Source organism: Petromyzon marinus, chromosome 51 (genome assembly GCF_048934315.1).
Source record: "Petromyzon marinus isolate PM22_M1 ecotype Great Lakes invasive population chromosome 51, UKy_Petmar_22M1.pri1.0, whole genome shotgun sequence".
Lineage (NCBI taxonomy): Eukaryota > Metazoa > Chordata > Hyperoartia > Petromyzontiformes > Petromyzontidae > Petromyzon > Petromyzon marinus.
Window position 1 is genome coordinate 11,726,642 of NC_133717.1, and position 14,699 is coordinate 11,741,340.

Genomic DNA, 14,699 nt, shown 5'->3' on the forward strand with positions numbered 1-14,699 from the left:
TTGTGGTATTTTCACAGGGGCATCATGATTATAGCTGCCTAGGAATGGAATAAATTTACGAGCTGTGATTTCTGCACGGTTTTTTTTTCTTCACAGCAGCGTGTTAACTAGAGCCGTCAATGATTGGCTGGATTTAGTCACATGCGTGGCTTGTTTCTCCTTCCTCATTCTCTCCACCCTTATGGCGTTAATTAGAAACAAGTTTTTACGAGACTAACACTTTTATCCTGGCGTTGAGCAAGACGTGACGGCCAGTGGTCAAGACTCACGGTGGAGTGTATGTAAGTGTGTGTGTTAAACATCTTTCGCACCAACCGTGCTAATCGGAGGAGTGGCAGCCAAGGCATGACGCACCCAAAAGGTCAATCGCACACCCAAGAGGTCAATCCCCTCCTCCTCCCCCCGTGGAGACGTGCAGGTGCTGTGTAGCTTGTTATCGCGAGTTCGATTCCCGCTCACGGCCAACACCAGTTATCTGAACCGGTCCTGGGCCTCCCCTAAGTCGACTCGGCCTCAAATGAGTACCTGGTGTGGTGTGTAAATATCGCCACTGGGGAGACAAAGCCGGCCTTCATAGGTGATACTCGCTAACAGCACTTGCCCCAAAAGTCTGTTCAGGTTATCCGGGGGATGTCGTTTTTTTATATTGCAGGACCAGGAGATGGCTGCAGATTTGGGAGGCTTTCATCCAGCCCATCCTGCTACTGCTACGCCCTGTCACCTGCCCTCCAGCTAAAAACATGCCAACTCCAACGCCCATCACTACCCCTATCACTACGCCAACCCCTACCACTACCCCAACCTCCATCACAACGTCACCCCAACCACAACCCCTATCACGACACCCCTATACCTACTCTCCCTGCCCCTCAGCTACTGCCAGTCCCTATTCCCAAACTCTCCTGAACCACGCCGAACTCTCCTAATGGTCACCATAACCACACCACCACCACTTTCAATCACCACTCTCTTTATTTCAACCACTATCCTCTTACGTACAATTGTTGTAAGGCATCTTAGAGCAAAGGTGCTATACCTATAAAAACAAAACGCAAGATTGGTGACGAACACGCATTAATAAAAAAAAATAACCACCAGTTAGTTATATGAACAAGTGGATGTTGCTTTGGTGGAATGGGCGAATTCACTGGCAATGAGGTCACCGGTTCAGTTTCTCGGCTGAGTAGTTGAGAAAATGGTGTTGAGTTTATTAAAATACTCCCCACCTACAGACACCCAGCAGAGTAAATAGTTGCACCAGTTACTCCATCGGTAGGTCACGTATGGTGTGGTAAAGTGTGGGCAACTCCCGCCTCTACAAAGATGTCTGGAAGAGTCGGGCAAAATGTCCTCCAGAGTGGCCCTCGATAGCTCCCTCTAGCGGAGGCCTGTCCATCCCAGAAATCGCGGGGCCGCAGATCTGAACAAAAGGAGTGAACACCTTGTGAAGAAAGCGCTTCGTAGCTCATCGCATTTCTCCAGGACAAATGAAAATTCTGATTCCGATTCCTGTGGTAACTGTGAGGCTGAGACAGGGCCGTGGAATCTGAGGGCCGTGGGCGGATTAACTGTAAGAGGGCACACAGTGGGCATGGGAACGCGCACTGAGTCATGGGAAGAGAGAGAGAGAGCAGGCACAGCTGATAAGCCAGCCAGCCATGCTAAAGTATGCTTCTTCCACTTCGGTCACAAAGACACACTGTACTTCCACTGCTGTCCAATTTTTTTGTTAATAATAATGGATTTAATTTCGATTTAAAGCTTTCGTGACTGCAAGGATTCATCTTCTTTGGTTCTTTCGGAAAAGTCACGTAGAATGAGAATAAAATAATAAATTGATAAAATAAAATAACACAATAATATTCTCACGACGTTTCGGCCACAACACAAGTGGCCTTCATGTGTTGTGGCCGAAACGTCGTGAGAATATAATTGTGTTATTTTATTTTATCAATTTATTATTTTATTCTCATTCTACGTGACTTTACCGAAAGAACCAAAGAAGAATAATAATGGCCATTCTTTACTTTGTCCAGTTGTTATTTTAAGGTAATTTTTTTCACAGTTTCGCGAAAGTAGTCATTGCTTTTTTTGCCGTTGTTGTTACTATCAGCTATGACGTAGGTATGGTTACAAGAATGCTCACCAAGTGGTAATTGGGGGGGAAAAGCAGGAATCGCCGTACAACGGAACGCAAAAAAAGCCACACTAGCTGACGGTAACAAGAAAAGTGATGCGAATATGAAAACAACCCCCCCCCCCCTATCAGCGGCAAATCCCTCAATAGCAGGAGTCTGGGTGATGCAGGGCACTCCTTGTATGCCCAATGACTGTAAAAGTTATGAGCACATGTAAGGCCTCGGTTTGCATCCCTGGCTCCTATTGGCGATTCAACTGGGCTCTCACGTGCAGCAGCAAGGTGAGTTTCAGCCGCAGCCATGAATTAATGCCCACAAAAATGTATGGAACAACATCATCATCAGCCCGGAACAATCCTCTTCTAGGTAAATGTCTCCCCCAAGCCAATCCCGCCATCTCCGAAATTTTAAAACGCACACTGCAAAATTATCTAACCTATAAAAGTCAAAAATTGTCTGTGGGTTTGTGTGTTCGCGCGCTTGCGAACGATTTGCCTCTCCAACGGTGGGGTTTACGTAAAAAAAAAATAGCCAGGTACCACGCCGTAAGCCCCGCGGTGAGCAAGCGCTATTCCATTTTCATATCCGTCAACTTTAAATTAGTTTAATTACCTTATAATTTATTTATTTATGGCGCATGCACGACCACACCAACTCACGCGCCTTTTGTGGGGGGGGTGGATGGCCCATGCCAAGTTGCACGCCTTCGGTGGGAGTGAGGGGGACATTTTCTTTCGTGTTAAAAACGCTATAAAAATACACTAAACGCTGACATTAATTCTTCACTGCGTGATGACCCCCCCACCCCGATGCGTGCAGTTATTACTACTATACAGTCGCTAGATGCTACCACTATAGGCCGTAGATATTACTGCAGAGCGGCCGGGGAGATCGTGGCTGGGGGGGGGGGTCAGGGGTAGCAGCCCAGCCTCAGCCTGCCAAGGTGCCACCTCGGCCGGCTGGACAATCTAGGCGAGGCCGGAGGCTCTGCACAGGACTAGGCCTCACCACGCCACTCTGTCAGGTGAGTACTTTGTGCTATACAGTCGATAAATACTGCTAGAGTCAGCATGTACTACTGTAGTGATAGCAGGTACCACCACAGTCGGTATGCACTGCTGTAATCATAGCAGGTACCACCAGTCAGTATGCACTGCTGTAATCATACCAGGTACCACCACAGTCAGTATGCACTGCTGTAATCATAGCAGGTACCACCACAGTCAGTACGCACTGCTGTTAGATTTTTAAGAGTTGTTTTGAAATATTTTTAAGACCCAGGCAACGCCGGGTACTTTCCGCTAGTAAGAATATAAAGCTCCTTGTGAATTCACTGGTGGATGATGGCCTCACTACGCAGTGCCGGTCACGGGTGTTGTTTGTATTTTACGGTGCCGGTCAGTACGAGTTGATAGGGCACCACCACGATGGCGAGATGTTAACTACCTTGCCGGTATGCAGCAGGTCTTGGGTTTGATCTGAACCCTGATGCCTGTATATTTGGAGTTTAGGCATTCTCTCCGTGGTCGTATGAATTTTTTCTCCGGGTCCTCGGGTTTTTCCCTCCACATTTAGAATCATGCGTTCAGAATATTTGGCTGGTATAAATTTTCCACGTGAAAATCCCACTTCGTTGAGCTCTCATTTGTGGCCACGTCGCTTCTGAAAAAGCTACAAAGCTCAGTGGACCCTACGTGGTAATATAAAAAAGTTTTTTAGGAGTAAATAAAGGCGGGCGAGCTCAGGACCAGCACAGATTGCACTCAACCACTGACATGAGTCATGGCCAGGAATGGAACTTGGGTGGTCGTTGTTCATAGCGTACCGAGTTAACTGTTGCACCACTGTCCCACCCTAAAAAAAAAAATTCGGTTAAATCGGGAAAGCTAAATTGAGAAACTATTTCACCAACACTGTATTGAATCACATTAAAACATCACACAGCAGACACGACTTTCTTCCGCACCTATAGAAAAGTAAGAATGGCACACAATTCGATCTATGGTCACCAACCTCAAACCATGGACTACATTGCACAAGAGTGCCCGTTTCCATGATTCGTTGACAGCATTTCAGATGTTCACCAGCGCACTTGTAAAGCCATCCACTGGCTCACTCACCAACCTCAAGATGGACGTAAAAACGTGACTGATCAACTTCGTCGTCTTCTTTCGTACAGCTGATGTAGATGCAGAGCAAAAAAAAACTACAATTTCACATTCAGGTGGTCAAGCCAGACAACCACGTCAGGAGTAGCGGTGTATCGCTGTAATGTCTCCTTCGTATATGTGGATCGGGCATTGCGTCGATATGCATTGTACGGTCTTCTGTTCTGGATGACCAGTAACACACTGGAGAGTTTTAATTTTGCATTTGTGCATCAGGTATCTGCATCTGCCAAGGTTTGCGCGGATACGGTTTCAGGGTGGACGATGAGCATCGCATGAAGATCAACTCATGACCCTACGAGAATAATAAGTAACACCATTGCAAAACGTGCGTACTATAAAAAAAAAGTGCCCACAATGTGTTTTTTTACAGCGTTGACGCCAGTGGAGCCTGTTTACCAAGTCGCCGCTGCTTCGAAGAAATGTTGTGTACGTGGGCGGGTGCGGCAGCGGCAAAGAGTGCGCACCACTTTCCTGGCATTGTGGTGCCAAACCTCGCAATTAGCCGGCGACGTGTGTGGAATGCCTTCGAGTCTTCAGCCGGACTCATTGATTTATTCCTGTTTGTTCCCGCTGCCAGTGACAGGGGATCATAGCGATATTCTCACATCCCTCCCGCCCTGGCAATGGAGGCCTCATCGGCAGCGTTGGCTAATGCGAGCACAAAAGCGGCGCAATTTAGATGTTACGATTTCAAATATTACACCGAGTGAGCTCGGAAAGAGGATTGCACGCATCGGAAAACAAACGCTAATGGGAGAAGCCGTAATGGCTTAGGGAATTTAAGCGGGACTCGGGCAGAATATATACCTCGCTGGACGGAATGGCGTGTGGATGGAGAAGACTGGCGACGAAATCGCCGCCAAAGGAGAGATTGCAAGGAAGAGGACGGCACCATGGAGATGTAAGAATGAGGTCAGTTTCTTGCACAGGACAGCGATGGATTGTGAGATTGCAGAAGCATAAAAGGATGACGATTGGGTGGGAAGGCATTCATCAAAACAGTGGATAGACCGCAGGTAATGATACGCTCGGTTTTATAAAGAGTCTTCATACGAACGCGTCTTAATGAAGACAGTGCGTACGTCCGGCACACGTGATCATGTACCAGGTCGAGAAACAACTCTCTAACGTGCACAAGACGGAAACGACTAACTCCTTGAAAAGAATGCATTCTCTCCCCTACTGGCTTGAAGCGCTGAACTCAAATTGCATCCGCCCTGCAGAAGTCAAGGTTTCCCAAGACGTGACGATGTTTACCCCGGCTGCTGCTGCTGCTGCCTTGGCTGACGAAACACCGGCAGTCAATAAAAATAATGTGGTCAAGTTCTGCCTCGCTGGATGATTTCCAAAAAATAAATCCCCCTTCCCTGCGTGGTGAGGACATCCCCGTAATGTGATACGTGTGGCACCGCTGATACCGTCTGCAGCGCGGGAGAGCTTTCAAAGAAAATTATTTTTGCTGAAGAAATTCTGACGCTGGACTAAGAGGAATTCGCGTAACCAAAGCAACGGAGCTGTGATTTAACGTTTCTGCGGCAGTCGGTAAAATAACTAACTTTACGGATGTGACCCTTGGGTCTATAATAACATCATTGGAAAATCGATGTAGTCAAGAAACGTTCGCAGGCGCGGGCCGTTTCAAACCGCAGAACACGGAGTACGACGTCTCTAAATAATTGAAATTAACATTAACGAAATCGAAATTCGTTCACACTTCTAAACACTGTGCATGAAACTTTACTGCTAATTAAAATATGTAAATGTATACACGTTGGTTTAATAATGTAACAGGGTATATAACATAATTAAACTATTCTTTAATTTTACGAAAACCCTTCGTAATTCTAAATATTTCGAAGCTTTCGTGACTGCAGGAATTACTCTTTGGTTCTTTTGGTAAAGTCACGTAGAAATAAATAAAATTAAGTAACAGAATACGACGTTTCGATTGCAGAGTCGGCCAACAAAAGAGTCAACACCCCACCTGGTTAATTACGGTCTTCCAAAGATTGCTAAATTTGAGAGAAAGACAAAACATAGACATGGAGACACACAGACAGACACACAAGCAGAGAGAGACACATAGGAACACAGAAAGACAACGTCTCTCAACTTCTGATTTAGCGATATTATGAGGAACGTACTCAACCAGGCTATGCGTTAACTTGGTGCTAACCGACTCTGTGTTGCATTGCATTACACTTCCTAATTTTATTAAATTTGCTTTCTACCGTGCTTGTTTCTTTAGAAGTCCAGTATCCAGCTCGTCCGTCCCTTATGGGCAGGAATTCCACACAACTCCCCCTCTGCCCCAACCGCCCCCCCCTCTCTCTATTTTAGGCCTCGACACAGAGACGTTGTCTTTCTGTGTGTCTATGTGTGCGTCTCTCTCTCTGTTTGTCTCTGTGCGAGTCTCTCTCTGCTTGTGTCTGTCTGTGTATCTCCGGGTCTATGTTGTGTCTCTCTCTCAAATTTAGAAATCTTTGGAAGAACGTAATCAACCAGGTGGGGTGTTGACTGTTTTGTTGGCCGACTCTCTGTGTTGTATTGCATTATATTTCCAAGTTTACTATGGTTTGGTTTCTCATTCATTTGTACCTGATGATGGTTGCTTGTGTTGCAATCGAAACGTCGTATTATATTATTATTTAAATACATTTATTTCTACGTGACTTTACCGAAAGAACAAAAGAGTAATTCTAAGTATATTTTAAAAATAAGGTTAAACCAAGACAAATCCATAACAATTCATTTTATTCTGAAAACGTGCAACTCTGACACACACCCACCAACCAACGCTGGACACGAAGCTCACTCACGGCATTTCCACCGAGGCTGTTGGTGACAGTGCTGCTCGAAACTACCTATTGAAATCGGTATAGAACACAAATGTGTGGTGTGGCCGCCACCACTGCCTCGATAATTACACATTTCAACAGCTACTCATTGAAGGCCGAGTCAACCTAACGGAGGCCCAGAACAGTCCAGATATCACTTTGCAACCGATGTGACCCATGGTTGGGGAAACAAACCCAGGTAGTAATGTGCCACTACTCGCCACCACGCACGAAAACCGCTCTACATTGTGAAACATACGAGCCAATAAACCATGCGCCACCACTCCCCACCACACCCACGAAAACCTCTGCGTTACGAAATGCTGGGAGCCCACAAAAACCACTGTGCCGACGACTACGTAGGTGCGTGCGGCTCGGGTTCCAATGCATGCTGCTGGGCACAATGCGAGTTGTTCGTCGTGATGGTCGCACAAACACGCAGTGTGAAAACACGACGGAAAGTGGTGACGCTGGGTCACCGCTCTCTTGACAAAACGCACGAAACCCTTTCGCACAACACTGTGCCACCATTCTCCACACCAAACAAAGATCTCCCCCCGGCCACACCCCCCTCCCCTCCCGTACCCTTCAACAGACTTTAGGGGCGAGTGCTGTTGGAGAGTAGCACCCATGAAGGCAGGGACGCGGCCCACGAGCTGGTGGGTGGCCAGCACCACGACCGCCCAAACGTTGTCACCCCAGTGGCGATGTTTATACACCGCACCAGGTACGAGGCCATCCATTTAGTACGTACGCATGGAGGTGGGAGTCGGGGGGGGGGGGGGTTAACCCAAATGCATACGCTTGCGTATGAGGGTTCTACTGACAATGTACGTACGCATAGGAAACGGGGGGGGGGGGGGGTGAAGCCTCGATAATAATTTGTCTACATTAGCCTTCAAATTAGTTAGATAGTCCGGGCGGTGGACTGTTTGCTTAAACACGTTAATATTATTAATCCTTGATCGTTTCTGCGTGGATTAAATATCGGCAGTTCTATAGCATTCGGGGTGAGGGGGGGGGGTGCGTCAAGCGTGCGTACGCAGGTGGGGGGGGAGGTGTAAAAAGTACGTGTGCGTACAGGGAGGGGGGTAGGGGTCAAGTTTTGACAGATTTTTGCGTACCTACCAAATGAATGGACCCTACATACATTTGAGGCTAGGTCGTGCACATAAAAGACCAAGGCATTCTCTGTTGGGGAAAGTGCTGTTAGTGAGCGCCTATGATGGCCGACACGGCGCAGAAGGAGATAGGTGGCCAGCACCACGCCCGTCCGAACTTTGTCACCCCAGTGGAGATGTTTACACACCGCACCAGGTGCTCATTTGAGTCCCCGGTGGGGCGCACACACAAACCCTCTCTAAATCGGCTGAACACGGCTTCACTCACCTTTACATCGCTCGCTCCGTTTTCACTCATGTCTGCTGCGACGAGGCGGCGGCGGCAAACTACAGCCACAGCGGCGGAACGGCCGGACGCACAAACGCCACCTCCGATTCGAGCGGCCCGGGCTAGCGTCGGAAACCTCACGAGCAAACGCCCAGAGATAAGGACCCTCTCCCGGAGAACGAGGGCTCCGGTGGCATTCCCTTCCCGCCTCGCGGCCGCTTGCACTCCACGGGAAAGGCGGGGGAACCAGTCTGTCGGCAGCAGCGGCGGGAATGAGGAAGGGTGGAGCGCCGAGCTGGCTGTGTGGAGCCAGGCAGTCACGAGCGTTCGACGGCCAAAGGTGGGTTTTTTTTAATTTATGTTAATGAGTCACATGGGCCGATAGAAAACCGTGGCAGCGGTCGCCGGATTTTGTCGTTTATTGGCAGTTGGAGCAATCGGCCGATGATAACGGCGGGTTTCGCCCATCACATCTCTCGTCCAACGTCACACTTGTAAAACAGAGGTGAAACTTTTTTTCTCCCCCCAACCCGACCTTTTTAGTTTTTTTTTCCGAATGGTCGATGGTGGGTAGGGCAATGCATTACTCATATAAATGGTTAGTCCAGTCTCTACATGCTGCCATGGTACAATGGCGAGCACGCTAGACCTGCAATACAGAGGTCGCCGGTTCAATCACCCGCATGTGTGTCTGTACGTTGAACTTCTTTCACACCATACGCAGTAAACCGTGCGAGTCGGAGGTGCGGGACATCGCGGCGGTCGAAGACAAAGTCGTGGACGTTTCTTAAATCCCCCTGGCTTGAGTCCATCCCAGACATACTAATTGGTACAGTGTAGAAAGCTAGGAGCAAAACAACCCTCTAGAGCGGTGGTGGTTTTTAACCTGGGGTGCACGCATCCCCTGGGGGTGAGAGATGCCCTTTCTGGGGGTGCGAGACACGGCCAGATTTTTGTTTTATATAGGTAAATCATCCAAACACAAATTAAGCACGGGCACGTAAGTACAACTTACTTTGTTTCATCAAACCTACGTATTTATTAATATTCTACATTTTTCTTTACGATTGAGAAGCCAAGAGGTGCAAGACTGCAGTAAAGGTCAAGAACCACTGCACTAGAGGCAATCTTTAGAATGCTCTCAAGCGGGGGTCTTTAAAACCACCACCAGCAGCAGGAGGCGCGGGACAAAACACGCGCAGGCACCGTCACCTTTACGTTTGAGGGGCGCTTGGAGAGTGCCGAGGAATTGGGCTTCGTGCCATGGGTCCAGTTTATTTGCAGGAGGGGAAGGAACGACGGGTTACATTGTGGGTCCGCCAAGCGGTGGGAGTCACTACATTCGTTTTAAAAGCCCTTTGCGAGATCAAACCGGAGTGACGCGTGGGGGTTACTGGAATAGCGACGTCTGGTATGCGATGGACTAACAGTACTGTGGCAGGCGCAAATTAACGGTTCCCAAGATAACAAATAAATTGTGCGATTAAAAGAGATTTTTTTTTTTATGTGCTCATTTACTTCCCCAACCAGGGCTTCCCAAAGACCGAAAGCAATTTCCGAAACTTTCTCTAAACGATGAGAGACTCATCGGAGACCAAGGTCCACGCAGGATGAAAACAAATACGATTGATGAAAATAATAAAAATACACGTAAACGCTGATTTGGAGACTGCAAAGGGCCTGATTGTGACGACTGCACCAGTCCTGCTACCGTGCCCTGCATGTCACGCGACTTACCAAGCGGATACCGCACACATCCTGACTGCGAGTAGAAATTGTGGCCAAATTATCGGAGTCAGCAGCAGCAGAACAATGAGGGACATGGACAGAAAGTTAAAGACCTGCCCCCACCCCCCCGACAACCCTCCTGCCTCATACAGTAAGACCGCCAGCACTGCCCGCGTACGAACGCCAGCGATGTCACACGTCTGGGGACGTCATGCCTCACTCGCCCGCCTGCCGGTGAGTGCCGCCACCTTGACGAAGTTGTCCGGAAAGACGCCGCGGCGGCCGTGAAGGTCGCCCTCCCACCAGCCTCCGCTGTCCTTGCGCACGGCGGTGACGATGTCGCCCACGTGCAGGGTCAGCTCGTCATCCGCCTGGGCCTCGTAGTCGAACTCCACCAGCACCTCAACTGCGGGGATCGTACGCACGCGCGCACACACACACACACAAAGATCCCGCATGTAGCCTTAACAGACCGTTGGGGCAAATGCTGTTCGCGAGCACCTACGAAGGCTGAAACAGCGCACGAGGGGTGGGTGGTCAGCACCACGCCCGGCTGCCTTTGCCTCCATAGCAGCGATGTTGAAACATCGCACCAGGTACTCATATGAGGCCGAGTCGAACTATGGGGGCCCAGGACCGGTTCAGATATCATCACTGGTGTTGGCCCTGAGCGGGAACCAAACTCGGGTCGCCGGGTTCGTAGCACGGTGTGCTAACCGCTGCACCACTGCTTCCCACGCACGCACACACAAAAGCGTATGCACGCGCACGCACACAAACACGCAGACATTTGAGTGCACACACTCGCACATGCACGCACACATACAGACGTAAACGTGCACATGCTCACGCAAACGATTTAATTTAATCAATTAATTGTATTGGCACTGGTGTGCAAACAGAAATAAACGCGCCACCGTTATTAAAAATGTTAATAATAAACAGCCTTTTTCAACCCATTGAGAGAGGAAGGCCTCCCCATGCTGTGTGGATGATAGGATTTGTCTGACCATACTTCACCATGTTGGCCATTACAAACCGATATCACTCGCCACTGATGTTACCGACGACAGGAAATTAAGCTTAGGTCAAAAGCACAGTGCCAACTCCCACTGCGACACCTCTCTACGATGTCATCGGTACCACCGCCTTATCATTAAGTCTCATAATAGCGTTATACCACTCAGATTTTGCCCACTCTGAGAAAATACAAAGGCACATAGACCTTGTTTACCCTTCTAGACTATGTAAGTCAGTGTCATTCGTGAGCATATGTTAAGCGGGGTGCCACGGTGGCGAGATGTTAACTACCTCGGCTGGTATGCAGGAGTTCGTGGGTTCGATCCCGACCCTGACACCTGTATATTTGGAGTTCGAATGCTCTCCCCGTGGTCACGTGGATTTTTTTTCTTTGAGTCAAGTTTTTCCCTTCACATTTAGAAACACGCGTTTAAGAGTACTCGGCTGCTTATAAATTTTGGACGCGATAAGCCACTTTTGTTGAGCTATCATCCGTGGCCAGGTCACTTCTGAAAAAGAGCTGCAGAGCTCAGTGGGCATTACCTGGTAAAATAAAAAATAGGTTTTTATACTCTTTGGTTCTTTTGGTAAAGTCACGTAGGTATAAAATAACATAGAATAAATTAAATCACGACGTTTCGATTGCAACACAAGCAATCATCATCAGAGTTTTGGGAAAACCACAGCAGAAAATGTTCTTGCTGTGGTTTGCTTGTGTTGCAATCGAAACGTCGTGATTGAATTTATTTTATGTTATTTTATACCTACGTGACTTTACCGAAAGAACCAGAGTATAAATCCCTGCTGTCACGAAAACTTCAAATCTAGAATGTAGGTTTTTAGTTTAGTAAGCCCTGTGTACACACGAGTTGGGGTTGTAGCAAGCGCCAAGTGTTGTCATTTTGTATACCTATTGCTTATTCAGTATATATCCGGTACGCCAGTAATTCATTGTGGCCGAGTTAATTTACAGGGAAAGATGCTTAGGATTGGATATTTGATGACGTGCCATTGGTGGTCACGGATGACAATTGGACCCGTATATGTGGCATTGAATTGCAGCATGCTGACCACCATACCGCCACTGCTCTGGAACACACACACACACGTGCTTGTAAGCACAGTGCTGCATGTACAGGCAGTGGCAATATTAACAAGGTTAAACCTAGAACCTGGGTTCGTGTGCAATTATATGTCAATGCAGTAAATTGAACACATCGCCCTAAAATACAAAGTATTTACCGTGAGTTTCATAAGCATGCAAGTGTGCGTGCTTACAAAGACCCCCGCATACAACCTACACAGACAGCAGCGTCAAATGCTGTTGGGGACCGCACCAGGTACGAATTAAGGCTGTTGTTACCCTAGGGAGGCCCGCGACGGTTTAGATATAACTCATCACTGATGTTCGCTTTGACCGGGTATCAAACACAGGCCGCCTGGTCCATCGCGGAGTTAGCTAGCCACTGGCACCACCACTAGTGGTTAGCAACCGTGAAATGTGCCTTAAATGACTCGAGTACCTCTAGAGCAGTGTGCAAACATCACCACTGGGGAGACAAAGGAACCCCCCCCCCCGGACGTGGTACTGGCCACACCACTCTGGTCATTTGCCATGCCGGCCTTCAGTTTCATGTCTTAGGTAGAGCCCTGTGAGCCATGCGGCTCTTGACTCGGGTGCAACCGCAACAAAACAAAAACATGAACAGGAAACATCTTAAACAGATGCTTGCAAACAGCACTTGACCCAGCACTTGACCCAACAGTCTACTCTCCGATCCGGTGGGTGGGGGTGGTGATAGGATGTTTCGTGTTGTTTCTAATATTAATTTACGTGTCGTCGTTGCCTGCACCGCTAACACAGAACATAAAGCAATGGAGGAGGTGCAAACCGTTCAAAAGTTTACAAACTTCGAAATTCTCATAAACAAAGACCCCAATGAGCAACAAACCAACAAACAGTGTCAATAACTACGAGAACAAACACTCCCCTACAATAAGAACAAGCAGGGCGTGCAAGCTGATCGGTTCACATGAACAAGTGTCACCACGCTGATGAAAAGCCTCTCTCCCTCTCTCTGCAGCATGCAGCCCACAGCTTGAGATGTCGGTTAAATATAAACCACAGGGCTGTGTGGTGGTGGTGGTGGGGCAGCTTCGTAGGCAGAACAAGTCTGGGGCAAACCGCACCTGACCCAGGGCAGGTATGGAAGGGTTATGACCAACAAGGAGTCTACTTCGGGGGGGGAGGGGTGGGCACAATTATTTGTGTCATGGTTGTTAGCGTATTTAGCCTGTGCAACAAAGAGTTTGCAATAAGCCGGTGGAATTATTTCTAAGACTGCAACCGGGGAACATTTTCGTCTTGGGCATCAGCAGCCATGGCCCATCCACTTTCCGAATGAAGGCCTCCCCCCCCACAAGCCATTGCCATCTCTGAGAAGGCCTGCAATATTAACGATACATCTAGCAGCACCCTCACATTAGCTGGGATCATCGCTCCTTATCTGGGGAGGGGGGAGCTTTCAGTTGTCTTGATTTCAGATCTGGATATATAAATAAAACTTGATTTGACCATCATCATCCATTCTAGCAAAGTGTCATGCCTAAAACCCCATTTCTTTAAATCAACACAATTTCCAGCTTGCATTAGTTCTCTAATCCACGCGTTCCTCTTTCTTGCTCCAATGTGAATCCAAGCATGCATTTCTCCATGCTTTGCGCAATTCTCAGATTTTGTACCATTTTATTCATCAACGTTTCTGATGCATGTCTTAAGAGACGATACTGCAGTCTTTGCGCGCATTGAAATTGCTGCTTTTCAAACATGGCAAACAGTGCAAAGCTTGGATATTTATTGAAGGTAAATGGAGATAAAAAACAATGAAAGTGGTTTATGTAGGGATTATTAATAATGCTTCGTCTTAAATTTCGATTTAAAGCTGTCGTGACTGCAGGGATTCAAATTCTTGGTTCTTTCGGTAAAGTCACGTAGAAGGAAAATAATAAAATAATAAAACATAAAATTCTCACGACGTTTCGGCCACAACGCAAGCAGCCGTCCTCAGGTGAAGAACAGAGCTGTCAGAAAGACAGCGTCTTAATGAACACTGCTAAGCTTGGCAGCGTATTTTAAGGCTTCGTCTACTGCTGCAATAATGCTAAGACCATGCGACATCACTGGCAGGTGCAGCCAGCCATCTGCGTGTGTAATATTCTAAATAGCAAACCACCCACAAATGTTCTATCAAAAGCTCTATGTAGTTACATGAATCTATCTTTCTTCGTGAAGAGCCGGGCTCGAAAGAACACGAACCTGGTGGAAGATCTTTGATTCAAAGTCATAAAGAAAGATCCTATAAGCAGGTGTGTATCATGCCGTCACAAAGCTACATGACGTGACCTCCCATAAAAGG

General features: G+C 47.8%; 1 protein-coding gene across 5 annotated transcripts in view; it reads right to left on the minus strand.

The window, feature by feature from the left end:
• SH3KBP1 (SH3 domain containing kinase binding protein 1) overlaps positions 1-14,699 on the minus strand; it is an 84,029-nt gene that overhangs the window by 55,272 nt on the left and 14,058 nt on the right. For 4 of the 5 annotated variants that reach the window (XM_032973550.2, XM_032973548.2, XM_032973546.2 and 1 more), the window contains exon 2: positions 10,512-10,669. In XM_032973550.2, the coding sequence (XP_032829441.1) occupies positions 10,512-10,669 (158 nt within the window). Of the gene's footprint in view, positions 1-8,535; positions 10,484-10,511; positions 10,670-14,699 lie in introns of those variants that run through there. The other variant, XM_032973551.2, reaches the window with a different exon arrangement.